The sequence below is a fragment of the Schistocerca gregaria genome, chromosome X (genome assembly GCF_023897955.1).
Source record: "Schistocerca gregaria isolate iqSchGreg1 chromosome X, iqSchGreg1.2, whole genome shotgun sequence".
Taxonomy (NCBI): domain Eukaryota; kingdom Metazoa; phylum Arthropoda; class Insecta; order Orthoptera; family Acrididae; genus Schistocerca; species Schistocerca gregaria.
The window spans coordinates 153,800,808-153,828,171 of record NC_064931.1 but is presented as its reverse complement, the minus strand read 5'-3'; the positions used below and the strand labels follow the sequence as shown (position 1 = coordinate 153,828,171).

Genomic DNA, 27,364 nt, shown 5'->3' with positions numbered 1-27,364 from the left:
CTGCATAGTGAACGCATTATTGTGGCCAAGATAGGTACGAAGCCCACACCTAATTCAGTAGTACAAGTTTATATGCCAACTAGCTCTGCAGATGACGAAGAAATTGAAGAAATGTATGATCAAATAAAAGAAATTATTCTGATAGTGAAGGGTGACGAAAATTTAATAGTCATGGATGACTGGAATTCGGTAGTAGGAAAAGGGAGAGAAGGAAACGTAGTAGGTGAATATGGACTGGGGCAAAGAAATGAAAGAGGAAGCCGTCTGGTAGAATTTTGCACAGAGCACAACTTAATCATAGGTAGTGCTTGGTTCAAGAATCATAAAAGAAGGCTGTATACATGGAAGAACCCTGGAGATACTAAAAGGTATCAGATAGATTATATAATGGTAAGACAGAGATTTAGGAACCAGGTTTTAAATTGTAAGACATTTCCAGGGGCAGATGTGGACTCTGACCACAATCTATTGGTTATGACCTGTAGATTAAAACTGAAGAAACTGCAAAAAGGTGGGAATTCAAAGAGATGGGACCTGGATAAACTAAAAGAACCAGAGGTTGTACGGAGTTTCAAGGAGAGCATAAGGGAGCAATTGACAGGAATGGGGGAAAGAAATACAATAGAAGAAGAATGGGTAGCTTTGAGGCATAAAGTAGTGAAGGCAGCAGAGGATCAAGTAGGTAAAAAGATGAAGGCTAGTAGAAATCCTTGGGTAACAGAAGAAATATTGAATTTAATTGATGAAAGGAGAAAATATAAAAATGCAGTAAATGAAGTAGGCAAAAAGGAATACAGACATCTCAAAAATGAGATCGACAGGAAGTGCAAAATGGCTAAGCAGGGATGGCTACAGGACAAATGTAAGGATGTAGAGGCTTATCTCACTAGGGGTAAGATAGATACTGCCTACAGGAAAATTAAAGAGACCTTTGGAGATAAGAGAACCACTTGTATGAATATCAAGAGCTCAGATGAAAACTCAGTTCTAAGCAAAGAAGGAAAGGCAGAAAGGTGGAAGGAGTATATAGAGGGTCTATACAAGGGCAATGTACTTGAGGACAATATTATGGAAATGGAAGAGGATGTAGATGAAGATGAAATGGGAGATACGATACTGCGTGAAGAGTTTGACAGAGCACTGAAAGACCTGAGTCGAAACAAGGCCCCCGGAGTAGACAACATTCCATTAGAACTACTGACGGCCTTGGGAGAGCCAGTCCTGACAAAACTCTACCATCTGGTGAGCAAAATGTATGAGACAGGCGAAATACCCTCAGACTTCAAGAAGAATATAATAATTCCAATCCCAAAGAAAGCAGGTGTTGACAGATGTGAAAATTACCGAACTATCAGTTTAATAAGTCACAGCTGCAAAATACTAACGCGAATTCTTTACAGACGAATGAAAAAACTAGTAGAAGCCGACCTCGGGGAAGATCAGTTTGGATTTCGTAGGAATATTGGAACACGAGAGGCAATACTGACGCTATGACTTATCTTAGAAGCTAGATTAAGGAAAGGCAAACCTACGTTTCTAGCATTTGTAGACTTAGAGAAAGCTTTTGCAATGTTGACTGGAATACTCTCTTTCAAATTCTGAAGTTAGCAGGGGTAAAATACAGGGAGCGAAAGGCTATTTACAATTTGTACAGAAACCAGATGGCAGTTATAAGAGTCGAGGGACATGAAAGGGAAGCAGTGGTTGGGAAGGGAGTGAGACAGGGTTGCAGCCTCTCCCCGATGTTATTCAATGTGTATATTGAGCAAGCAGTGAAGGAAACAAAAGAAAAATTCGGACTAGGTATTAAAATCCATGGAGAAGAAATAAAAATGTTGAGGTTTGCAGATGACATCGTAATTCTGTCAGAGACAGCAAAGTACTTGGAAGAGCAGTTGAACGGAATGGATATTGTTTTGAAAGGAGGATATAACATGAATATCAACAAAAGCAAAACGAGGATAACGTAATGTAGTCGAATTAAGTCGGGTGATGCTGAGGGAATTAGGTTAGGAAATGAGACAATTAAAGTAGTAAAGGAGTTTTGCTATTTGGGGAGCAAACTAACTAATGATGGTCGAAGTAGAGAGGATATAAAATGTATACTGGCAATGGCAAGGGAAGCGTTTCTGAGGAAGAGAAATTTGTTAACATCGAGTATAGATTTAAGCGTCAGGAAGTCATTTCTAAAAGTATTTGTATGGAGTCTAGCCATGTTTGGAAGTGAAACATGGACGATAACTAGTTTGGACAAGAAGAGAATAGAAGCTTTTGAAATGTGGTGTTACAGAAGAATGCTGAAGATTAGATGGGTAGATCACATAACTAATGAGGAAGTATTGAATAGGATTGGAGAGAAGAGAAGTTTGTGGCACAACTTGACCAGAAGAAGGGATCGGTTGGTAGGACATGTTCTGAGGCATCAAGGGATCACCAATTTAGTATTGGAGGGCAGCGTGGAGGGTAAAAATCGTAGAGGGAGACCAAGAGATGAATACGCTAAGCAGATTCAGAAGGATGTAGGTTGCAGTAGGTACTGGGAGATGAAGAAGCTTGCACAAGATAGAGTAGCATGGAGAGCTGCATCAAACAAGTCTCAGGACTGAAGACCACAACAACAACCTTTAAAATTTTAAAAAGTGTATTTCAATCCACGTGTAAAAAAAATTTCTCTAGTCTGCAAATGCTATGAACATAGTTTTCCATTTTCATTAATCTATCTTGTATGACAAATTTCAGGGTTACTATTGCCTTTTGTGTTCCTACATTCCTGCAGAAACCAAACTAATCTTTCCTGAGGTCGGGTTCTACCAGATTTTCCATTCTTCCACAGAGAGTTCAGGTTAGTATTTTGCAAACATCATTTATTAAACAGATAGTGCGGTAATTTTCACAACCTGGCAGCAACTGTGTTCTTTGGAATTAGAATTATTACATTCTTATTATAGTCTGAGGGTATTTCGCATGTCTCAGACGTCTTGAACACCACATGGAATAATTTCGTCATGGCTGGCTCTCACAAGGATATCAGTATTCTGATGTCGTCTACTACAGGACCCTATAAGAAGTAATTGAAATACGAAAGAAAGAAGTACTGAAATCCTTTTACTAACTTGCTAGTACGTTACATCCAAGATTCAGTAGGAGCTGATTAACTGCTGAATAAGAAGAGAGTACAGAACAATGACTGGTGGATCCAGAGCGGATTGCCAGTATTATGTTTTTAAGATTGTTGATTCTGATTATGTTCTTGTCACTGCGTTTTCTGATGCAATTATAGCACAGTTCCATCCAAGCAAATGATGGAAGATAGTGGAAGAAAAAGCCAAAAATTTTCTGCATGCAATGCTTCCAAAAATAAGTAAATTGTATTTTACATTCATTATTATTCTGTATCAAGTTAGAATTCTTTTTTTAAGTTCAACATTATCTAAATGTGCTTCTTATACTGCAAGAAAAGTTAAAGCACAATAACAATAAAATAAATACTTGCAAAAGTAAATCGTTGCCTTCCATAAATGTGATGGATCTTTTTAATTTGTATGGCTACCAATGTAACATTCTATATGTTAACTGAATTATCGTAATTAAATATAGCTGGGTTTTATTGGTTTTTGGCAGTGTGTTAAATTTTTGTAAAATACCTAATGATTCTTTTGGCCAAGTTAAATTACAACATTCTCTAGTCTGATGGTGATGCAGGTGGCAGAGCCACTGTGCTTTGTTCTACATAAATGTATAATTTAGGTACATGATATTTGAATGTTATTAGTACCATATGGGGCTCACATTACCATTGCATGGTATATGGCTAGAAACCACATTCCCCAAGCACTTTCATATTTGCTGAGGCACGAGAGATGATTTCTTCTTTTCACATAGATTCAGTTTTCTCTTGCTAAGCTCCCTATTAATGGTTGCACTCCTAAAGTAAGCATTAACTATTCAGTTAACTTTCTTTTATCCTGTTTTAGTCATACTGCATTCCTAAATTAGAAGCATAAGTCAAAACTTTGGGTATTAAATGCATAGCGTTTCCAAGTCAGGGCATGTTAGTCTTTATTTTCACTAGTAATCCAGCAATTAACCGAGCAGTACTCTTATAAAGTCATTAAGATTTTTAAGAAGGGGTGTCGAATTGTACCCATATATTGTTGACCACAATATTTTGTAGTATTTTGGAACATGTTTTCTGTCCATGTATCCTTATGTACAAACCAAACAAAGGGAAGCCCACAGTAGACTAAAACTACTAACCTGCTGAATATGGGGATTAAATTCTATGATCATCATCCATCCAAACCTTACCTATGCTATGTAGTATGGACTTCCACTCCTCCCAAGTATTATCACTTACTTCACATTCCTGAACAGCATGCATTCTAGCTTTCTGTAACCAACTATCTTCACATACCTATATCCAGTACGAACTCTTCTCAAACACAGAACATCTTTGCCTGTCCTACATCTCCCACAGACTTGAGTCCCAACCCCTATAGTCTCCCCCATCCTATGTAAGTCTGGTCTGCTGCTGCTTTTCCATCGACGCTACTCACCTTCCATTCATCTCCAAACGCTCCATGTCCTCTCCGGCATAGTGGCAAGGCCTTCCTCTCCAAGACCATGAATTCATTCTTGAAATCTACCCTTTGCACTATAAATGATGGCTCTAACTCACCATTTCCTTGCCCAGCTGTCATCACACTCCTCTTCTAACACATACATACCACCCATTAGTTCTTCCCATATCCTCTTACAAACATCCTCTTACATATAAAATTCTTTCCTGTGTTTCCTACACCCCAGTCCCTACTAACAGTTACCTGGAACTTCCATCATATCATCCTCATAATGAAGAGACTGTATATCACACCCCCATTAATTTGCCAAAAACATGATCACCTATTTCATCTTTTTAAAATCTTAGTCTACATCTGAACATTACACTATCCAGTGGCTGAAGAGTGGCAATCCGACCTTAAGTATTTAAATAAAGCTGGATAAGTAGTTGATGTTTTCTTATTTAAGCCTCAGCAAGTCAGTCTGCAGATACTGTTAACTCACCTTCTTGACCTGTACTTTGAATCTGCCTTCTGATTGTGGATGTGGTTGTTTAAGGTGATTCTGGATTTGCTCATTTGTACAGACTTAAGCTTAAATTATCTGCAGTTGTAGCCTTCTCTCCCAACTAAGTTTTTGGCCACTGACATAGCATCGACTTTTGTCTCCACACTCTACATAGGTCGCCACAGAGACCTCTGTAGTTTGTTGGGTTACAACACAAAAATTTGAAGGCGATTGTTTGCATTTGTGTGAATTTTTTGTCTAATTCTGCGGTAATTGTTTTATTTGCCGTTTTCTATGCTGTAAAATGTGCAATAATGTATTTGAGTAATGCACTTTTCCTATACATATTTAAAATGAAACACCCCACCTGGTTTTTAACAGAATCACAAAGACTGTTTGTCTACATAATTCGGAATTATAGTAATGAGTGTGTAATGTATGTATTTTTATCAGTATTGTACTTAATTTGTGTTCTGGGCGACATCTCGTGGTGAGGTACGAGCTGGTCAGTAACAGAAGGGCAGTCTGGCAGGACAACTTTAACCAGGTACCATTACTCCAAAGAGCACTGAACCTTGACCAGAATCTATACTTACTTCTATATGCTATAAATTAAAGTTCTTGCCGCTTTTTTCTGCCTTCATGCGGTTGCTACACTCAGGAACTAATGTAGGGATTCAGAAGCAGTTTTCATTGATAGATAGACTGATTCACGAGGAAGGTTTTTGCACATAATTTATTACTGCTATGCAAAATCATCCCACCATGGATACTTAGTGCCACCCATGCAAAACTGGGGCAAGTTGCTAGTCCTCTATCTATGTATAAAACAGAGAGTAGGTATGCGTGTCCTGGACCTTTTCCAAATCCCCGGATCGATTTCAGCCAAAATAAGCACAAAAACGGCATACTTCATGAGTATCAGCACTTTGGGATTTATAACTTTCGAGAAACATTAGGAGCAGAGATTTGCCCCTGACATATGGTTGCACAGCACAACACATGTGTTCTTTGGTAACAGTATCGGCCTGCCTTACTGGACTGTTTTGTAAGGCAGCCTACATGTCATGGAGAAGAAAGAATTTACCAGTCCGATATGTGTAGGGTGCCCTGCAAGATAGGGAGTGTTAGTGGCCTGCTTCAAAAACCTATTTTGTAGGACTCCACACGCAGTTGGATATGAATGGGGAAGCTTGAAAAGAATAGACTAGGGCTGTACAGAGACTGGGCCAGGATGGGATGGATAGAGAGAAAGTGGGGCAGGAGGGGAAAGACAGAGAGGCAAGCAGGAGTGGAGGGACAGAGAGGGTCCAAGAGGGGGCAAAGAGAGGGCGAGTGGGAGATGGATGGGGAGAGAGGGAGGAGGGGATCGATAGGGAGAGAGGGAAGCCTGGAGGGACAAAGAGAGGAGAGAAGCAGATGAATAGTGACAGGGGGTGGAGGAGATCGGTAAGGAGAGAGGGGCAAGAGGAGGTGAATAGAAGAGGTTATTGGAGAAGATGAATAGGGTGAGGCAGAGAGGAGGAGGTGTAAGGCAAGGGGGCAGAAGGAAATGGGTAGGGAGTAGGGGGCAGTACGTGAGAGTGTGTGGAGGAGGTGGTCAAAGAGAGTGACTGTGTAAGGGCGGAGAGTATGGACAGGGAGAAGGGGAGGATGAGATGGGCAGAGAGAGTTGGGGAAGGAGCAGCAAATGGACAGAGATGGGAGGGAAGAGAAGATAGACAGAAACAGAGTGGTGAAGGAGGATGAGATGGACAGAAAGAGGATCACAAGTGAGACAGAGGAGCAGAAGGAGAAGATCAAGGAGAGGGGGAGTGAGGGGAGGTGCAGGAGACAAGCAGAAGGTGTACATGTGTAATTGGCAGTTGGAAAAGGAAGAGGGGGATAGGAAGATGGAAAGAGACCAGAGTATAAAGATATGGTCAGAGACAGGATGCAGGGTAGATGAGAGGAGTGATGAGAAGGTGAAGAGACATACCGAGTGGGGAAGAGAGATGTAGAGACAAAGGTGGGAGGATAAGGTGAACAGATAGCTGGGGTGAGGAAGGGAAGGATACAGAGTGTGGGGAAGAGGAGACGTGTAAGGCATATGTGCTGAACGTATATACAGGTGAAGCCATGGAGAAAAGGCTAATAATGACTACATGTGACTACAGTTTTCCTGACTTCTATTTTTATTAAAACAAACATCCCACCGAATATCATGGAATACCACACGTCACTATTTCCCTGCCTTCGTTTCTTCAGCAGTAAATTGTAATTTACTGTATTACCCTCAGGACACATATAATTCCAAGCGTATGTATCCAACTATGAAAATTAAAGGAAGGATAATTACATACCTAAAAGCCAGATGTGTCTCCAGGGTTTTCCAAACTTCACCAAAATAACCTCTGACATGGAAGATTGGTCCTTTCTTTGACAGGGTTACACTCGGAGGATCCTGGAACATTTATTAGCTTCCTGTACATTGCTGAATAATTTCTCTTCTGGCTAACTAAACAGATTATTTTGCACTATATTGCCAATTACATAACAATAGTTTATGGGATAGAAAAGAAATTTATTACTGACGTGTTTTCTATTTGGCAAATTATTGAGAGTAAAACAGACACTTGAAGAGATAATGAAGTACCAAATCCCCGAAAGGATAATGAATTGTGTTTGTGGCATTTGTAGCAACGTGTACACACTGGTGGCTCACAGAGTTAGCGGCTGGCGCAGGGCCAGTGCCATAGCACTGACGGATGGCTGCCGAGATGTTGAAACGTTCCCTTGGAAAATTATGTATTACTGTGCTGGTAAACCTCTTACGTTATTTGTTTTTCAAACAGCTGAGGAAAACTGAACGTAATTAGACATTTCTCTCTTTACTTATTCTCATCATTACTAAACTGACACACAATACTTTTAGCGCAACGAATTCAGACTTTCAATAATCCCCACAAAGGTATGGCCCTGACTAACAGTTACCTATACCTATACCTTACCTCACAAAAATCTTCGTAACTCGAACTACTGCAATACAGCGAGGGTCAATACTGCCAGCTAAAGAAAAGATTCTAACTACTGAAGGCACTAACTACTGATAGGCATAGTTAGCAAATGAAAGATTTTGATGGAGAATAAACAATGTATTTAACTTAATAGTGTTCAAACGTCGTTATATATATATATATATATATAATGGAAAAAAGAACACATTGACACCGGTGTGTCAGACCCACCATACTTGCTCCGGACACTGCGAGAGGGCTGTACAAGCAATGATAACACGCACGGCACAGCGGACACACCAGGAACCGCGGTGATGGCCGTCGAATGGCGCTAGCTGCGTAGCATTTGTGCACCGCCGTTGGGCTACGGTCCCGCACACCGTTAGGCCGTCTTCCGCTCACGCCCCAACATCGTGCAGCCCGCCTCCAGTGGTGTCGCGACAGGCGTGAATGGAGGGACGAATGGAGACGTGTCGTCTTCAGCGATGAGAGTCGCTTCTGCCTTGGTGCCAATGATGGTCGTATGCGTGTTTGGCGCCGTGCAGGTGAGCGCCACAATCAGGACTGCATACGACCGAGGCACACAGGGCCAACACCCGGCATCATGGTGTGGGGAGCGATCTCCTACACTGGCCGTACACCTCTGGTGATTGTCGAGGGGACACTGAATAGTGCACGGTACATCCAAACCGTCATCGAACCCATCGTTCTACCATTCCTAGACCGGCAAGGCAACTTGCTGTTCCAACAGGACAATGCACGTCCGCATGTATCCCGTGCCACCCAACGTGCTCTAGAAGGTGTAAGTCAACTACCCTGGCCAGCAAGATCTCCAGATCTGTCCCCCATTGAGCATGTTTGGGACTGGATGAAGCGTCGTCTCACGCGGTCTGCACGTCCAGCACGAACGCTGGTCCAACTGAGGCGCCAGGTGGACATGGCATGGCAAGCCGTTCCACAGGACTACATCCAGCATCTCTACGATCGTCTCCATGGGAGAATAGCAGCGTGCATTGCTGCGAAAGGTGGATATACACTGTACTAGTGCCGACATTGTGCATGCTCTGTTGCCTGTGTCTATGTGCCTGTGGTTCTGTCAGTGTGATCATGTGATGTATCTGACCCCAGGAATGTGTCAATAAAGTTTCCCCTTCCTGGGGCAATGAATTCACGGTGTTCTTATTTCAATTTCCAGGAGTATATATATAATTCCAATCCCAAAGAAAGTAGGTGTTGACAGATGTGAAAATTACCTAACTATCAGTTTAATCAGTCACAGCTGCAAAATACTAACGCGAATTCTTTACAGACGAATGGAAAAACTAGTAGAAGCCGACCTCAGGGAAGATCAGTTTGGATTCCGTAGAAATATCGGAACACGTGAGGCAATACTGACCCTACGACTTATCTTAGAAACTAGATTAAGGAAAGGCAAACCTACGTTTCTAGCATTTGTAGACTTAGAGAAAGCTTTTGACAATGTTGACTGGAATACTCTCTTTCAAATTCTGAAGGTGGCAGGGGTGAAATACAGGGAGCGAAAGGCTATTACAAATTGCACAGAAACCAGATTGCAGTTATAAGAGTCGAGGGACATCAAAGGGAAGCATTGGTTGAGAAGGGAGTGAGACAGGGTTGTAGCCTCTCCCCGATGTTATTCAATCTGTATATTGAGCAAGCAGTGAAGGAAACAAAAGAAAAATTCGGAGTAGGTATTAAAATCCATGGGGAAGGAATAAAAACTTTGAAGTTCGCCGATGACATTGTAATTCTGTCAGAGGCAGCAAAGGACTTGGAAGAGCAGTTGAACGGAATGGACAGTGTCTTGAAAGGAGGATATAACATGAACATCAACAAAAGCAAAACGAGGATGATTGGAATGTAGTCGAATTAAGTCGGGTTATGCTGAGGGAATTAGATTAGAAAATGAGACACTTAAAGTAGTAAAGGAGTTTTGCTATTTGGGGAGCAAACTAACTGATAATGGTCGAAGTAGAGAGGATATAAAATGTAGACTGGCCATGGCAAGGAAAGCATTTCTGAAGAAGAGAAATTTGTTAACATCGAGTATAGATTTAAATGTCAGGAAGACGTTTCTGAAAGCAGTTGTATGGAGTGTAGCTATGTATGGAAGTGAAACATGGACGATAAATATTTTGGACAAGAAGACAACAGAAGCTTTCGAAATGTGGTGCTACAGAAGAATGCTGAAGATTACATGGGTAGATCACATAACTAATGAGGAAGTGTTGAATAGGATTGAGGAGAAGAGTAGTTTATGGCACAACTTGACTAGAAGAAGGGATCGGTTGGTAGGACATGTTCTGAGGCATCAAGGGATCACCAGTTTAGTATTGGAGGGCAGCGTGGAGGGTAAAAATCGTAGAGCGAGACCAAGAGACGAAAACACTAAGCAGATTGAGAAGGATGTAGGTTGCAGTAGGTACTGGGAGATGAAGGAGCTTGCACAGGATAGAGTAGCATGGAGAGTTGCATCAAACCAGTCTCAGGACTGAAGACCACACGTCCAGGTCGTCCGCTTATAGTAACCTTTCAAAACTCTGGCATCTCTCCACATCCACCACTGCTGGCTGCTCACCTCCAACCTCGCTACAATAGCGAATATTCCAACAATGACAACCAGCCACAGACTGCACACAGTACAGTCAGTGATTTTCATACAGAGCGCTACGTGGCGTTACCAACATAACAACCTATAAAAACCTAAACAGCCTACTTACATTGATTACCTTTTGCACTTCGTTCACTGACTTTCAGCATTTCCATACGTTCTCTGACGGCTCGTATTTTTCGATTGCTACAGGCCTTCCACTTGCAAACAGGGTAAACGTGGTAAGTGGATACAAAGGGATTCACATGGCATCAAAATCAAAGAAAAGTGAAACATCGTGAACAAATAAGCTGAACAACAGCTTCGAGAATACAAAGGAAACAGGAGACGGGAAGTATCATCCAAGAAGACAAAATGATATACAATTAAAGATGGCGGCTCCGTCGTGTTTCATGCCAAAGAAAAACAGCGAAGGTACCAGCAACAGTGTCGTCTCCAATATCTTTACAAATGGAGTGGCGTTATGCATTAAAAGTGTAACAGCTATTAAACGTTATTTGACCCTTTGCTTGTTCTCCTCGCACAGTAATCTTGGTATCTCATACAACAATGTTTGCCTAAATAAACGGCCTTTTCAATTCTGACCTTTAATTTCTTTGGAGACAATAAAACCTAGTATCCTCATTTCACAACGATATTTTGCCGTTTTCACATAGTCACTCTTTAAATCTGGTGCTTTTAAAACAGCATCCTCTAGATGGCATAATTTGCTTCGGTGTTCTTTTTTTTAACTCGGAAGTCTAGTTCATTGTAAGAAAATCGTGAAGCTTTCGGTGAGTTAGTGACTCCTTATTTTCATCAAAGTGTTGTACAAATTGCTGCCTAATATCACTTTCATGTGCGTGTTAAAGCAACGCTTATGATGCGTACGTTGCTTCTTCTCTCCGGACTAGCACTCATGGGTGCGCTGATTCAGATTCCTGTCCACCTATATAGATTTAAGTTTTACCCTTTACGCTTTCGACGTAAAACACAGCCAATTTCATGCCCTATCCTTCTCCAGTCCGAGCTTGTGCTCTTTTTCACGACCCGGTAGTCGATGGGACGTTAAGCACTAATCTTATTTTCCTTCCTTCCATTCTTATTTTTCTCTGGAGTAGATACTTCAATCCCACTCCTCTCAGTATCGAGTTCCTTCTTCCATAATTTGCCCACCTCCGACATTTTTTTGACATTTTCTACACTACTGGCCATTAAAATCTATACACCAAGAAGAAATGCAGATGATAACGGGTATTAATTGGACAAATATATTATACCATAACTGACATGTGATTACATTTTCACGCAATTTGGGTGCATAGATCCTGAGAAATCAGTACCCAGAACAACCACCTCTGGCGGTAATAACGGCTTTGAAACGCCTGGGCGTTGATTCAAACAGAGATTGGATGGCGTGTACAGATACAGCTGCCCGTGCAGCTTCAACACGATACCACAGTTCATCAAGAGTAGTGACTGGCGTTTTGTGACGAGCCAGTTGCTCGGCCACAATTGACCAGACGTTTTCAATTGGTGAGAGATCTGGAGAATGTGCTGGCCAGGGCAGCAGTTGGACATTTTCTGTTTCCAGAAAGACCCGTACAGGACCTGCAACTCGCGGTCGTGCATGATCCTGCTGAAATATAGGGTTTCACAGCGATCGAATGAAGAGTAGAGCCATGGGTCGTAACACATCTGAAATGTAACGTCCACGGTTCAAAGTACCGTCAATGCGAACAAGAGGTGAGCGAGACGTGAAACCAATGGCACCCCATACCATCACGCCAGGTGATGCGCCATTATGGCGATGACGAATACATGCTTCCATTGTGCGTTCACCGCGATGTCGCCAAACACGGATGCGACCATCATGATGCTGTAAACAGAACCTGGATTCATCAGAAACAATGACGTTTAGCGATTCGTGCACCCAGGTTCTTCGTTGAGTACAACATCGCAGCACTCCTGTCTGTGATGCAGCGTTAAGGGTAACCGCAGCCATGGTCTCCGAGCTGATAGTCTATGCTGCTGCAGAAGTCATCGAACTGTTCGTGCAGATTGTTGTTGTCTTGCAAACGTCCCCGCCTGTTGACTCAGGGATCGAGACGCGGCTGCACGATCCGTTACAGCCATGCGGGTAAGATGCCTGTCATCTCGACTGCTAGTGATACGAGGCCGTTGGGATCCAGCACGGCGTTCCGTATTACCCTCCTGAACCCACCGATTCCATATTCTGCTACCAGTCATTGGATCTCAACCAACGCGAGCAGCAATGTCACGATACGATAATCCGCAACCGCGATAGGCCACAATCCGACCTTTATCGAAGTAGGAAACGTGATGGTACGCATTTCTCCTCCTTACACGAGGCATAACAACAACGTTTCACCAGGGAACGCCGGTCAACTGCTGATTGTGTATGATAAATCGGCTGGAAACTTTCCTCATGTCAGCACATTGTAGGTGTCGCCACTGGCGCTAACCTTGTCTGAATGCTCTGAAAAGCTGATCATTTGCATGTCACAGCATCTTCGTCCTGTCGGTTAAATTTCGCGTCTGTAGCACGTCATCTTCGTGGTGCAGCAATTTTAATGACCAGTAGTGTAACTGTTTCGAAAACGAAAAGTAACCGAACTAGCTGTCATAAAGAATATTAAAGCTATTGCAGCTAGTCTGGACTTTTCATTTTACAGACAATTAGAAAATGTTAAAGAAATGTCAGAGGTGTGCAAATAATGGATGGAGGATCTCTTCACTGTGTGGAGTGGGAGATGCAACGGAGAACTCACATCGAACTAGACGTTATTTGAGAATGACAGTATAGCCAAAACCGCTGCCGTAAAGAATGTAGACGTTATTGTAGCTGGTCTGGACCTTTGTTTTCATATATGACGTGTACTACGCTGCGGGTCCTATCAAACGTAAAATATTTCCTAAGCACATTCTGTGCCCTTTGTAAGGTTCATACTAAATTGCTAGTCAGGTCGTTGCATTGAGAGCAGTCTCTATTTATGCCATTTGTTTGATTACTGACCTCTCTAACTGGGTGGGAAGATAATAATCATCAAAAGCAGTTGCGGAAGTTTTCCACAAATTACTGCAACCAGTCTCCTTTAGGTTTGTTATTCAATTTTTATTTTCTATTAACTGTTTCAATTCGTCTAGCGATTCATAATCAGGTAGTGCATATTCATTGCATGTTAGCCGGCCGCGGTGGTCTAGCGGTTCTAGACGCTCAGTCCGACTGCTACGGTCGCAGGTTCGAATCCTCCCTCGGGCATGGATGTGAGTGACGTCCTTAGGTTAGTTAGGTTTAAGTAGTTCTAAGTTATCGGGGACTGATGACCACAGATGTTAAGTCCCATAGGGCTCAGAGCCATTTTTTGAACCATTGCATGTTCCCAGCATTGTGAAGCTTGTGTAGCTGTGGGAAAACGTATAAACGAAACGTGTAAGCACTGAAAGTGGCGAGAATTAGTCACATTATCAGTGTCTAAAGTTCCACGCGGCTTTTCGCGGATGATGCTGTAGTATACAGAAAAGTTGCAGCGTTTGAAAATTGCAGAGAAATGCTGGAAGATCTGCAGCGGATAGGCACTTGGTGCAGGGAGTGGTAACTGAGCCTTAACATAGACAAGTGTAGTGTATTGCGAATACATAGAAAGAAGGATCCTTTACTGTATGGTTATATGATAGCGGAATAAAAACTGGTAGCAGTTACTTCTGTAAAATATCTGGGAGTATCCATACGGAACGATTTGAAGTGGAATGATCATATAAAATTAATTGTTGGTAAGGCGGGTGCCAGGCTGAGATTCATTGGGAGAGTCCTTAAAAAATGTAGTCCATCAACAAAGGAGGTGGCTTACAAAACACTCGTTCGGCCTATACTTGAGTATTGCTCACCAGTGTGGGATCCGTACCAGGTCGGGTTGACAGAGGAGATCCGAAAAAGAGCGGCCCTTTTCGTCACAGAGTTATTTGGTAAGCGTCATAGTGTTGAGGAGATGTTTAGCAAACTTAAGTGGCAGACTCTACAAGAGAGGCGCTCTGCATCGCGGCGTAGCTTGCTGTCCAGGTTTCGAGAGGGTGCGTTTCTGGATGAGGTATCGATTATATTGCTTCCCCCTACTTATACCTCCCGAGGAGATCACGAATGTAAAATTAGAGAGATTCGAGCGCGCACGGAGGCTTTCCGGCAGTCGTTCTTCCCGCGAACCATATGCGACTGGAACAGAAAAGGGAGGTAATGACAGTGGCACGTAAAGTGCCCTCCGCCACACACCGTTGGGTGGTTTGCGGAGTATAAATGTAAGTGTAGAAATTACTTGCAATTCTTACAGTTAGTGGTATTTGTTGGTTTGTTCGTAGTACACACATTGTTTTGGAAAACATGGACAAAAGTTTCAGCTGCTGAAAATCGATGTATGAAATTCTACTTTTTCTACCCTCTGATTTTACATGTAGATGGAGTTCCATGCCAAAACACAGTACGAGCAGCTCTTGTTATTTTTATTATTCAATTTAAAGTTCATAAATTTCGCAAGTGTTGGCATTTAGTCTCAGCCCTGAGATAGCCTCTAGCTGTAGCAAGTTACTTGCAAAGGGGGAGAGGGGAGTACGCATCAGTCACTCTGGTCATAGGAAGTTCATTGTGAAGAGGAAGGGGGGCAGCATCATTCGCTCTGGCCACAGCAAGTCCCTTGCAATGGGGTAGGTGGGGCTTCATCAGTTGTTCTTGGCACAGCAAGATCCTTGCCATATGGGTGGGGGAGAACATGAGTTGCTCCAGCCATAGCAAGCTCCTTGCAAAGAGGGAAGAGGGGCTGCATCAGTCACTCTGGCCACAGAAAGTTCCTTGTGAAAGGGGAGGAGACACTACATCAGTCGCTCTGGCCGTAGCAAGTTCTACATCTACATCCATACTCCGCAAGCCACTGACGGTGTGTGTGGGAGAGTACCCTGAGTACCTCTATCGGTTCTCCCCTCTATTCCAGTCTCGTATTGCTCATGGAAAGAAGGACTGTTGGTATGCTTCTGTGTGGGCTCTAATCTCTCTGATTTTATCCTCATGGTCTATTCGCGAGATATACGTAGGAGGGAGCAATATACTGCGTGACTCCTCGGAGAAGGTATGTTCTCGAAACTTTAACAAAAGCCCGTACCGAGCTACTGAGCGTCTCTCTTGCAGAGTCTTCCACTGGAGTTTATCTATCATCTCTGTAACGCTTTCGAGATTACTAAATGATCCTGTAACGAAGCGCGCTGCTCTCTGTTGGATCTTCTCTATCTCTTCTATCAACCCTATCTGGTACGGATCCCACACTGCTGAGCAGTATTCGAGCAGTGGGCGAACAAGCGTACTGTAACCTACTTCCTTTGGTTTCGGATTGCATTTCCTTAGGATTCTTCCAATGAACCTCAGTCTGGCATTTGCTTTACCGACGATCAACTTTATATGATCATTCCATTTAAATCCCTCCTAATGCGTACTCCCAGATAATTTATGTAATTAACTGCTTCCAGTTGCTGACCTGCTATTTTGTAGCTAAATGATAAAGGATCTTTGTTTCTATGTATTCGTTGCACATTACACTTGTCTACATTGGGATTCAATTGCCATTCCCTGCACCATGTGTCAATTCGCTGCAGATCCTCCTGCATTTCAGTACAATTTTCCATTGTTACAACCTCTCGATACACCACAGCATCATCTGCAAAAAGCCTCAGTGAACTTCCGATGTCATCCACAACGTCATTTATGTATATTGTGAATAGAAACGGCCCTATGACACTCCCCTGCGGCACACCTGAAATCACTCTTACTTCGGAAGACCTCTCTCCATTGAAAATGACATGCTGCGTTCTGTTATCTAGGAACTCCTCAATCCAGTCACACAATTGGTCTGATAGTCCATATGCTCTTACTTTGTTCATTAAACGACTGTGGGGAACTGTATCGAACGCCTTGCGGAAGTCAAGATACACGGCATCCACCTGGGAACCCTTGTCTATGGCACTCTGAGTCTCGTGGACGAATAGCGCGAGCTGGGTTTCACACGACCGTCTTTTTCGAAACCCACGCTGATTCCTACAGAGTAGATTTCTAGTCTCCAGAAAAGTCATTATACTCGAACATAATACGTGTTCCAAAATTCTACAACTGATCGACGTCAGAGATATAGGTCTATAGTTCTGCACATCTGTTCGACGTCCCTTCTTGAAAACGGGGTTGACCTGTGCCCTTTTCCAATCCTTTGGAACGCTACGCTCTTATAGAGACTTGCGGTACACCGCTGCAAGAAGGGGAGCAAATTCCTTCGCGTACTCTGTGTAAAATCGAACTGTATCCCATCAGGTCCACCGGCCTTTCCTCTTTTGAACGATTTGAATTGTTTTTCTATCCCTCTGTCGTCTATTTCGATATCTACCATTTTGTCATCTGTGCGACAATCTAGAGAAGGAACTGCAGTGCAGTTTTCCTCTGTGAAACAGCTTTGGAAGAAGGCATTTAGTATTTAGGCCTTTAGTCTGTAATCCTCTGTTTCAGTACCATTTTGGTCACAGAGTGTCTGGACATTTTGTTTTGATCCACCAACCGCTTTGACATAAGACCGAAATTTCTTAGGATTTTCTGCCAAGTCAGTACATAGAATTTTACTTTCGAATTCATTGAACGCCTCTCGCATAGCCCTCCTCACACTACATTTCGCTTCGCGTAATTTTTGTTTGTCTGCAAGGCTTTAGCTATGTTTATGTTTGCTTTGAAGTTCCCTTTGCTGCCGCAGCAGTTTTCTAACTTAGTTGTTGTACCACGGTGGCTCTTTTCCATCTCTTAAGATCTTGCTTGGCACATACTCATCTAACGCATATTGTACGATGGTTTTGAACTTTGTCCACTGGCCTATAGAAACATCCAATTACCGTGTCTGAGCCTGCTTTAACCGTGACCTTCACCCAAATCATTTCACATTTCGGATCTCCGTCAATTTCCTTCGATACTATTGCACTTCTTATCGCTATAAACACGCCTCCCCCTTCACTGTCCGGCCTGTCTCTGTGGTATACATTGCAATCTGAGTTTAGGATTTCATTACTGTTTACGCCTGGTTGCAGCCAACTCTCTGTCCTTAGTACTATATGGGCCTTGTGACCGTTTATTAATGAGAGCAGTTCTGGGACCTTTCTATAGACGCTCCTGCAGTTTACTATTAGCACATTAATATTGTTATTCCCTGTTGCATTTTGCCTACTCCTACCTTGCCGCGTCTCAGGAGGCGTCTTGTCGGACCTAGGAAGGGAATTCTCTAACCTAAAAAACCCCCATGTGCACTCCACACGTACTCCGCTACCCTCGTAGCCGCTTCCGGCGTGTAGTGCACGCCTGACCTATTCAGGGGGACCCTACATTTCTCCACCCGATATCGGAGGTCGAGAAATTTGCACCCCAGCTCTCCGCAGAATCGTCTGAGCCTCTTGTTAGAGCCTTCCACTCAGCTCCAAACCAGTGGACCGCGATCGGTTCTGGGAACGATACTACAAATAGTTAGCTCTGATTCCACCCCGCAAGCGAGGCTTTCCGCCTTCACCAATTCCGCCAACCACCTGTACGAACTGAGGATGACCTCTGAACCCAGACGGCAGGAGTCATTGGTGCCGACATGAGCAACAACTTGCAGTCGGGTACATCCAGTGCTCTCTATTGCCGCCGGTAGGGCCTCCTCCACATCTCGGATGAGACCCCCCGGCAAGTGGACAGAGTGAACACTGGCCTTCTTCCCCGACCTTTCCGCTAATTCCCGAAGGGGCTCCATAACCCGCCTAACGTTGAAGCCCCCAATAACTAATAAACCCCTCCCCCCGTGTGCCTGCTCGGACCTTGCTGAAAGAGCAGCCACATGTCCACTCACAGGCAGAGCGGGCAATGCCACACGGCCAGCCTCCACATTTACCCTAAGCCGCGAACGCCGCTGAACCCGCTACTCCCCTTGGGGAGAGGGGTGCCCAACCGCGCCCGGTACCCGCGAATATGTCTCGACAGTTCCTTATTAAGGGGGATAGGGAGGTTCATTTGTCGCTCTGGCCGTAGCAAGTTCCTTATTAAGGGGAGAGGGAGGGGCATTTGTCGCTCTGGTAGTAGCAAGTTCCTTGGAAAGAGGGAGGAGGGGCTGCAGCAGTCACTCTGGCCATACCAAGTTCCTTACGAAGGGGGAGGAGGGACCACATCAGTCACTCGGGCTGTAGCAAGTTTCTTGCGAAGGGACCTCGCCCCACCAAGGTGGGGGGCCAGCATTTGGCAGGACACCTCTACACGTTTTATATGTGAGTGGCCTACAACCGAACAGGAAAGAGAAACCTTTCAGCTGTGCTTTGTCGAGACGCCAAACGGCTGTTAAGCATCTCTCTGTCCACTGACAATGGGAGTGTTCTGTAGATTAGATTAGATTAGATTTTCGTTCCATAGATCCGTGCTGAGGAGATCCTCGTGGATGTGGAACATATATATATATATATATATATATATATATATATATATATATATATATATATATATATATATATATATATATATATATAACACTGAAATAACAACAATAATAGTATGAATATATACAATACATCATTTATTTCTATTAACAAATTCGTCAATGGAGTAGAAGGAGTTGGCCACTAGTAAGTCTTCCAGGCTCCTTTTAAACTGATCTATATTTGTAACTAAATTCTTTATGTTTGCCGGCAAATTATTGAAAATGAGTGTTCCTGAGTAGTGGATCCCCTTTTTGAACTAAGGTAAGTGCTTTTAAGTCCTTGTGCAGATCATTTTTGTTCCTGGTATTGTATGTATGAACTGAGCTGTTTGTTTGAAAAAGAGATATATTATTTAGGACAAATTTCATTAAGGAGTAAATATACTGAGAGGCAGCGGTGTCGCGTCCAGCGCTAGGAGAGGGATTGGTAAAACAAATAATTTTTCCCTATACAAGCACTCAGCCACATACCGACTCAAATAATGGAAGGATTGAATCGCTTTGTAGGTCCGACACAAGTTATTTTCTAAGAGAAGACCGAATGCCCCCGTCAAGTTGGCGCCAGACTGTGGATGACACAAACAAGCGCTCTCACCTTCAGTCTCTGTCTCCCTCTCTCTGATCTTACATGGTAATCTTCCATCTGAGTTCTATGAGTGGAGATCAGGATTTCTGCTTCTCTCTATCCTGCTGGACAGACACGAAAAATTAACATGGTGGGAAGATAAACGACAAACCCTCAATCTTCCAACTGATGCAGCAACTATTCTTGCTACGCCGTTGGCCAGCGAACGAACTGCCCATTTCTTAGGTAGACCCATCTACATCTACATATACATGGAAACTCGGCAAATCACATTTAAGTGCCTGGCAGAGGGTTCATCTTACCACCTTACGCAGTCTTTGGTTAGCCTTCCCCACAACATTTTCTATGTGTTCTTTCCAATTTAAGTTGTTCGTAATTGTAATACCGAGGTATTTAGTTGAATTTACGGCTTTTAGATTAGACTGATTTATCGTGTAACCTAAGTTTAACGTGTTCCTTTTTGCACTCATGTGGATGACCTCACACTTTTCGTTATTTAGGGTCAACTGCCACTTTTCGCACCATTCCGATATTTCTTCCAAATCGTTTTGCAGTTTGTTTTGATCTTCTGATGACTTTATTAGTCGATAAACAACAGCGTCATCTGTAAATAACCGAACACGGCTGCTCCAATTGTGTTCCAAATCGTTTATATAGATAAGGAACAGCAAAGGGCCTATAACACTACGTTGGGGAACGCCTGAAATCACTTCTGTTTTACTCGATGACTTTCCGTCGATTACTACGAATTGTGATCTCTCTGACAGGAAATTATAGATCTAGTCATACATCTGAGACGATAATCCATAAGCACGCAATTTCACTACGAGCCGCTTGTGTGGTACAGTGTCAAAAGCGTTCCGGAAATCCAGAAATACGGCATCGATCTGAAATCCCTTGTCAATAGCACTCAGCACTTCATGTGAATAAAGAGCTAGTTGTGTTTCACAGTAACGATGTTTACTAAACCCATGTTGACTGTGTGTCAATAGACCGTTTTCTTCGAGGTAATTCATAATGTCCGAACACAATATATGTTCTAAAATCCTGCTGCATATCGACGTTAACGATATGGGACTGTAATGTAGTGGATTACTCTTACTACCTTTCTTGAATATTGGTGTGACCTGTGCAACTTTCCAGTCTTTGGGTACGGATCTTTCGTCGAGAGAACGGTTGTATATGACTGCAGTTCGTAGTAATAGACAGCAAATCATCGAGTAAAACTGAAGTGATATCAGGTGTTCCCCAGGGAAGCGTCCTGGGACCTCTACTGTTCCTGATCTATATAAATGGCCTGGGTGACAATCTGAGCAGTTCTCTTAGACTGTTCGCAGATGATGCTGTAATTTACCGTCTAGTAAGGTCATCCGAAGACCAGTATCAGCTGCAAAGTGATTTAGAAAAGATTGCTGTATGGTGTGTCAGGTGGCAGTTGACGCTAAATAACGAAAAGTGTGAGATGATCCACATGAGTTCCAAAAGAAATCCGTTGGAATTCGATTACTCGATAAATAGTACAATTCTCAAGGCTGTCAATTCAACTAAGTACCTGGGTGTTAAAATTACGAACAACTTCAGTTGGAAGGACCACATAGATCATATTGTCGGGAAGGCGAGCCAAAGGTTGCGTTTCATTGGCAGGACACTTAGAAGATGCAACAAGTCCACTAAAGAGACAGCTTACACTACACTCGTTCGTCCTCTGTTAGAATATTGCTGCGCGGTGTGGGATCCTTACCAGGTGGGATTGACGGAGGACATCGAAAGGGTGCAAAAAAGGGCAGCTCGTTTTGTATTATCGCGTTATAGGGGAGAGAGTGTGGCAGATATGATACACGAGTTGGGATGGAAGTCATTACAGCATAGACGTTTTTCGTCGCGGCGAGACCTTTTTACGAAATGTCAGTCACCAACTTTCTCTTCCGAATGCGAAAATATTTTGTTGAGCCCAACCTACATAGGTAGGAATGATCATCAAAATAAAATAAGAGAAATCAGAGCTCGAACAGAAAGGTTTAGGTGTTCGTTTTTCCCGCTCGCTGTTCGGGAGTGGAATAGTAGAGAGATAGTATGATTGTGGTTCGATGAACCCTCTGCCAAGCACTTAAATGTGAATTGCAGAGTAGTCATGTAGATGTAGATGTTAAGTATGGAGCTAATGCATCAGCATACTCTGAAAGGAACCTAATTGGTATACAGAAGAATTGCTTTTATTGATTTAAGTTACTTCACTACTCCGAGAATATTTACTTCTACGTTACTCATGTTGGCAGCTGTTCTCGATTCGAATTCTGGAATATTTACTTTGTCTTCTTTTGTGAAGGCATTTCGGAAGGCTGTGTTTAGTAACTCTGCTTTGGCAGCACTGTCTTCGATGGTATCTCCATTGCTATCGTGCAGAGAAGGCATTGATTGTTTCTTGCCGCTAACATACTTCACATACGACCAGAATCGCTTTGGATTTCGGCTAGTATGTGGCAGGGAAATTTCGGTTTTTAGTTTCGGAAGAAGATGGAAGTTAACATTAGGCGTAAATTATCGCCGGCGCGAGACTGATGTGAAGCAGCCTACTGATTACCGCAGCTGGACTTAGCAAAATTCGGATGCCTATAGGTGGCAGCGCTGAATTCATAGACGACACGGACTGCTAGATGCTAAGCACGGGGCTACAGACTGCGGTTTAGGTTCGATTTCGCTTTGCTCACTCTAATACATGAACGTTTCATTAGATAAATTTCTGTAATCCCAGCAAATTTCCGGTTCTTAGTTCATAATTGGATTTCAGATTTGTTTCACGAGACATGATGCTTTTCCCACATGAAATGTTCACACAGAGTTCTCATAAATGATTTTGACTTCCTTTTGAACGGATACAGATCCTTACACCTCCTGTAAACTTAATCCGCCTCACCCACTTGTCTCTCCCATCCTCTCCCACCTCCGTCCGCTTTCGCGCCTGTATTCCCACGTCCCACTTGCTCCCCATCTCTCAACTCTCCATACCCTCGCCCACGGTGGCTTCCACCAACTCCCGCTCCCTGATGATGCACTCATCTCCTCCATCTACTCCTCCTACCAACTTTGATCTTCCCCTACCAAACCGTGTGTTTTTTCCCAAGGGCACCCTCTCTCTCTTCTCTCCCTTCTCTCTTCCTCCCTCAGTCCTCCACCGGGCTTCCCCTACCTCCCTACCTTCATTCCTCCCCCTGGCATCTCCTCTGCCACTGGCATCTACACCCTCCTGTCTCCCTTCTCCCCCACATTTCCCCTTTTTGGCAGGTCACCAGACTCGTACAAGTACCGTGAACATTCGCGCCCCAGAGATCGTCGCCAGTGTTATGTGTGTGCCATCGTGTTAGTGATCCAGTGTTTCGTCATTTGTGCTCCTTCGTTCACGTGTGCCATTTCTGTCGTCTCTGTTAGTGTCCGAGTGCTGGACGTTTTTAGTTGGACGCTGCACCTGTGAACGACTTCATGTTACTGTTGTCTATCCACCGTGTTGTTTCGTTTTTCGATGTCTCCACTTGCATTGAATGTATTGTGTGTGGCCGAAGAGCGGCTTAGTTTTGCCGCTGCCTGCCAACTTTGTATAAGGTTTCAAAAAGATGATAAAGAAAAAAAAAGACTTCCTTTTAAGGCATGGCTAACCATCCGGTAGTCATAATACGACAATCTTTGCAGCTGTTTTTGATATTAAGTTCTTGAAAACTGCAACAAGTCGCTGTTTATATTTTTTATTTGTGGAGGAATTCGGTCATCTTTAGAAAATATCTTGCGTCGGATCTACAAAGAGAGTCTCTCCGTTCCATTATTTGAGTCGATACGTAGCTGAGTGGCTATATAGTGCGACTTATGGCTGTCTTCAAGAATTTAGTTTTAACAGTCACTCGCCATGCAGGCAATTCCTACTCTTGTTAGGTTTCTGATATTATCTGGGTATACGAGCCTACAGCCCCGACAATCGGAGAGGAACACATTTACGTTTCCTTTGCATCTCCCACCTTTCCCATGGTCTCCACACCTCACAATTGTACAACTAATATTAGTAATCCTTTAATGATCCATCATACAGGGTGTTTCAAAAATGACCGGTATATTTGAAACGGCAATACAAACTAAACGAGCAGCGATAGAAATACACCGTTTGTTGCAATATGCTTGGGACAACAGTACATTTTCAGGCAGACAAACTTTCGAAATTACAGTAGTTACAATTGTCAACAACAGATGGCGCTGCGGTCTGGGAAACTCTATATTACGATATTTTCCACATATCCACCATGCGTAGCAATAATATGGCGTAGTCTCTGAATGAAATTACCCGAAACCTTTGACAATTTGTCTGGCGGAATGGCTTCACATGTAGATGAGATGTACTGCTTCAGCTGTTCAATTGTTTCTGGATTCTGGCGGTACACCTGGTCTTTCAAGTGTCCCCACAGAAAGAAGTCACAGGGGTGCATGTCTGGCGAATAGGGAGGCCAATCCACGCCGCCTCCTGTATGTTTCGGATAGCCCAAAGCAATTACACGATCATCGAAATATTCATTCAGGAAATTAAAGACGTCGGCCGTGCGATGTGGCCGGGCACCATCTTGCATAAACTACGAGGTGTTCGCAGTGTCGTCTAAGGCAGTTTGTACCGCCACAAATTCAAGAAGAATGTCCAGATAGCGTGATGCAGTAATCGTTTCGGATCTGAAAAATGGGCCAATGATTCCTTTGGAAGAAATGGCAGCCCAGACCAGTACTTTTTGAGGATGCAGGGACGATGGGACTGCAACATGGGGCTTTGCGGTTCCCCATATGCGCCAGTTGTGTTTATTGACGAAGCACTCCAGGTAAAAATGAACTTCGTCAGTAAACCAAATGCTGCCCACATGCATATCGCCGTCATCAATCCTGTGCACTATATCGTTAGCGAATGTCTCTCGTGCAGCAACGGTAGCGGCACTGAGGGGTTACCGCGTTTGAATTTTATATGGATAGAGATGTAAACTCTGGCGCATGAGACGATACGTGGACGTTGGCGTCATTTGGACCGCAGCTGCAACACGGCGAACGGAAACCCGAGGCCGCTGTTGGATCACCTGCTGCACTAGCTGCGCATTGCCCTCTGTGGTTGCCGTACGCGGTCGCCCTACCTTTCCAGCACGTTCACCCGTCACGTTCCCAGTCTGTTGAAATTTTTCAAACAGATCCTTTATTGTATCGCTTTTCGGTCCTTTGGTTACATTAAACCTCCGTTGAAAACTTTGTCTTGTTGCAACAACACTGAGTTCTAGGCGGTGGAATTCCAACACCAGAAAAATCCTCTGTTCTAAGGAATAAACCATGTTGTCCACAGCACACTTGCACGTTGTGAACAGCACACGCTTTCAGCAGAAAGACGATGTACAGAATGGCGCACCCACAGACTGCGTTGTCTTCTACATCTTTCACATCACTTGCAGCGCCATCTGTTGTTGAAAATTGTAACTACTGTAATTTCGAAAGTTTGTACGCCTGAAAATGTACTGTTGTCCCAAGCATATTGCAACAAACGGTTTATTTCTATCGGTGCTCGTTTAGTTTTTATTGCCGTTTCAAATATACCGGTCATTTTTGAAACACCCTGTATGAACAGTGTTGTGCACAGGGCAATGTTAAAATAAATTGTTTGATACTGTACATCCTGAAAAGAATATTAAATGATTATTTGTCACGTGGATTAAGTACACTACTGGTCATTAAAATTGCTACACCACGAAGATGACGTGCTACAGACGCGAAATTTAACCGACAGGAAGAAGTTACTGTGACATGCAAATGATTAGCTTTTCAGAGCATTCACACAAGGTTGGCACCAGTGGCGACACCTACAACGTGCCGACATGAGGAAAGTTTCCAACCGATTTCTCATACACAAACAGCAGTTGACCGGCGTTGCCTGGTGAAACGTTGTTGTGATGCCTCGTGTAAGGAGGAGAAATGCGTACTATCACGTTTCCGACTTTGATAAAGGTCGGATTCTAGCCTATCGTGATTGCGGTTTATCGTATCGCGACATTGCCGCTCGCTTTGGTCGAGATCCAATGACAGTTAGCAGAATATGGAATCGGTGGGTCCAGGAGGGTAATACGGAACGCTGTGTTGGATCCCAACGGCCTCGCATCACTAGCAGTCGAGATGACAGGCATCTTATCCGCATGGCTGTAACGGATCGTGCAGCCGCGTCTCGATCCCTGAGTCAACAGGCGGGGACGTTTGCAAGACAACAATCATCTGCACGAACAGCTCGATGACGTTTGCAGCAGCATAGACTATCAGCTCGGAGGCCATGGCTGCGATTACCCTTGACGCTGCATCACAGAAAGGAGCGCCTGCGATGGTATACTCAACGACGAACCTGGATGCTCGAATGGCAAAACGTCATTATTTCGGGTGAATCCAGGTTCTGTTTACAGCATCATGATGGTCGCATCTGTGTTTGCGACATCGTGGTGAACGCACATTGGAAGCGTGTATTTGTCATCGCCATACTGGCGTATCACCCGGCGTGATGGTATGGGGTGCCATTGGTTACAGGTATCGGTCTTGATCGCATTGATGGTACTTTGAACAGTGGACGTTACATTTCAGATGTGTTACGACCCGTGGCTCTACCCTTCATTCGATCCCTGCGAAACCCTACATTTCAGCAGGATAACGCACGACCGCATGTTGCAGGTCCTGTACGGGCCTTTCTGGATACAGAAAATGTTCGACTGCTGCCCTGGCCAGCTCATTCTCCAGATCTCTCACCAATTGAAAACGTCTGGTTAATGATGCCCGAGCAACTGACTCGTCACAATACGCCAGTCACTATTCTTGATGAACTGTGGTATCGTGTTGAAACTTCGTGGCCAGCTGTACCTGTACACGCCATCCAAGCTCTGTTTGACTCAGTGCCCTGGCGTATCAAGGCCGTTATTGCGGCCAGAGGTGGTTGTTCTGGGTACTGATTTCTCAGGATCTATGCGTGAAAATGTAATCACATGTCAGTTCTAGTATAATATATTTGTCCAATGAATGTCCGTTTACCATCTGCATTTCTTCTTGGTGTAGCAATTTTAATGGCCAGTAGTGTATTTCTTTCAATAATTACCACATTTCCTTTCAAAGTCAATTAGTACAACATCCGGGAACCAATATTTGCGATTTTGGTGATATTAGAATGACGAGTCTCTTCCCTGCACAAGTCAGAATCTACGCACATATACAGAGGACGCCTTTTATGCCTTCCACCTTTTATACCATCTCCACTGCCACTGTCGCTTTTTGCCACTTCTCAGAGTCAGTGAATTTAATGACTTTTAATGTAAACTGAGGCGTTTGTCGGCGAAGGCAGTTTTTGTGATGAATTTTCTGCTCGTTCTATGAGGTACCAACGAGCAGTACTTTGAACCTGACCGTGAGGCTACCCAATTACATGCCGGAGCTGGTTTTTCTATAACTGGGACTACAGCTTTCATTGACGAATAATGCGTAGTACTTTGTTTTAAATAGTGCGCGGAGGCTCCCTGAGATAAAGTTATCCGGAAGAAGAAAT

The 27,364-nt window shown here is 43.6% G+C and overlaps 1 protein-coding gene across 1 annotated transcript in view; it reads right to left on the bottom strand.

The window, feature by feature from the left end:
- The window catches only part of LOC126299414 (glutamate receptor U1-like), a 298,401-nt gene that overhangs the window by 74,327 nt on the left and 196,710 nt on the right, over nucleotides 1-27,364 (bottom strand). The window contains exon 5 of the mRNA XM_049991308.1: nucleotides 7,410-7,510. Coding sequence (XP_049847265.1) covers nucleotides 7,410-7,510 — 101 coding nt within the window. The remainder of the gene's footprint in view (nucleotides 1-7,409; nucleotides 7,511-27,364) is intronic.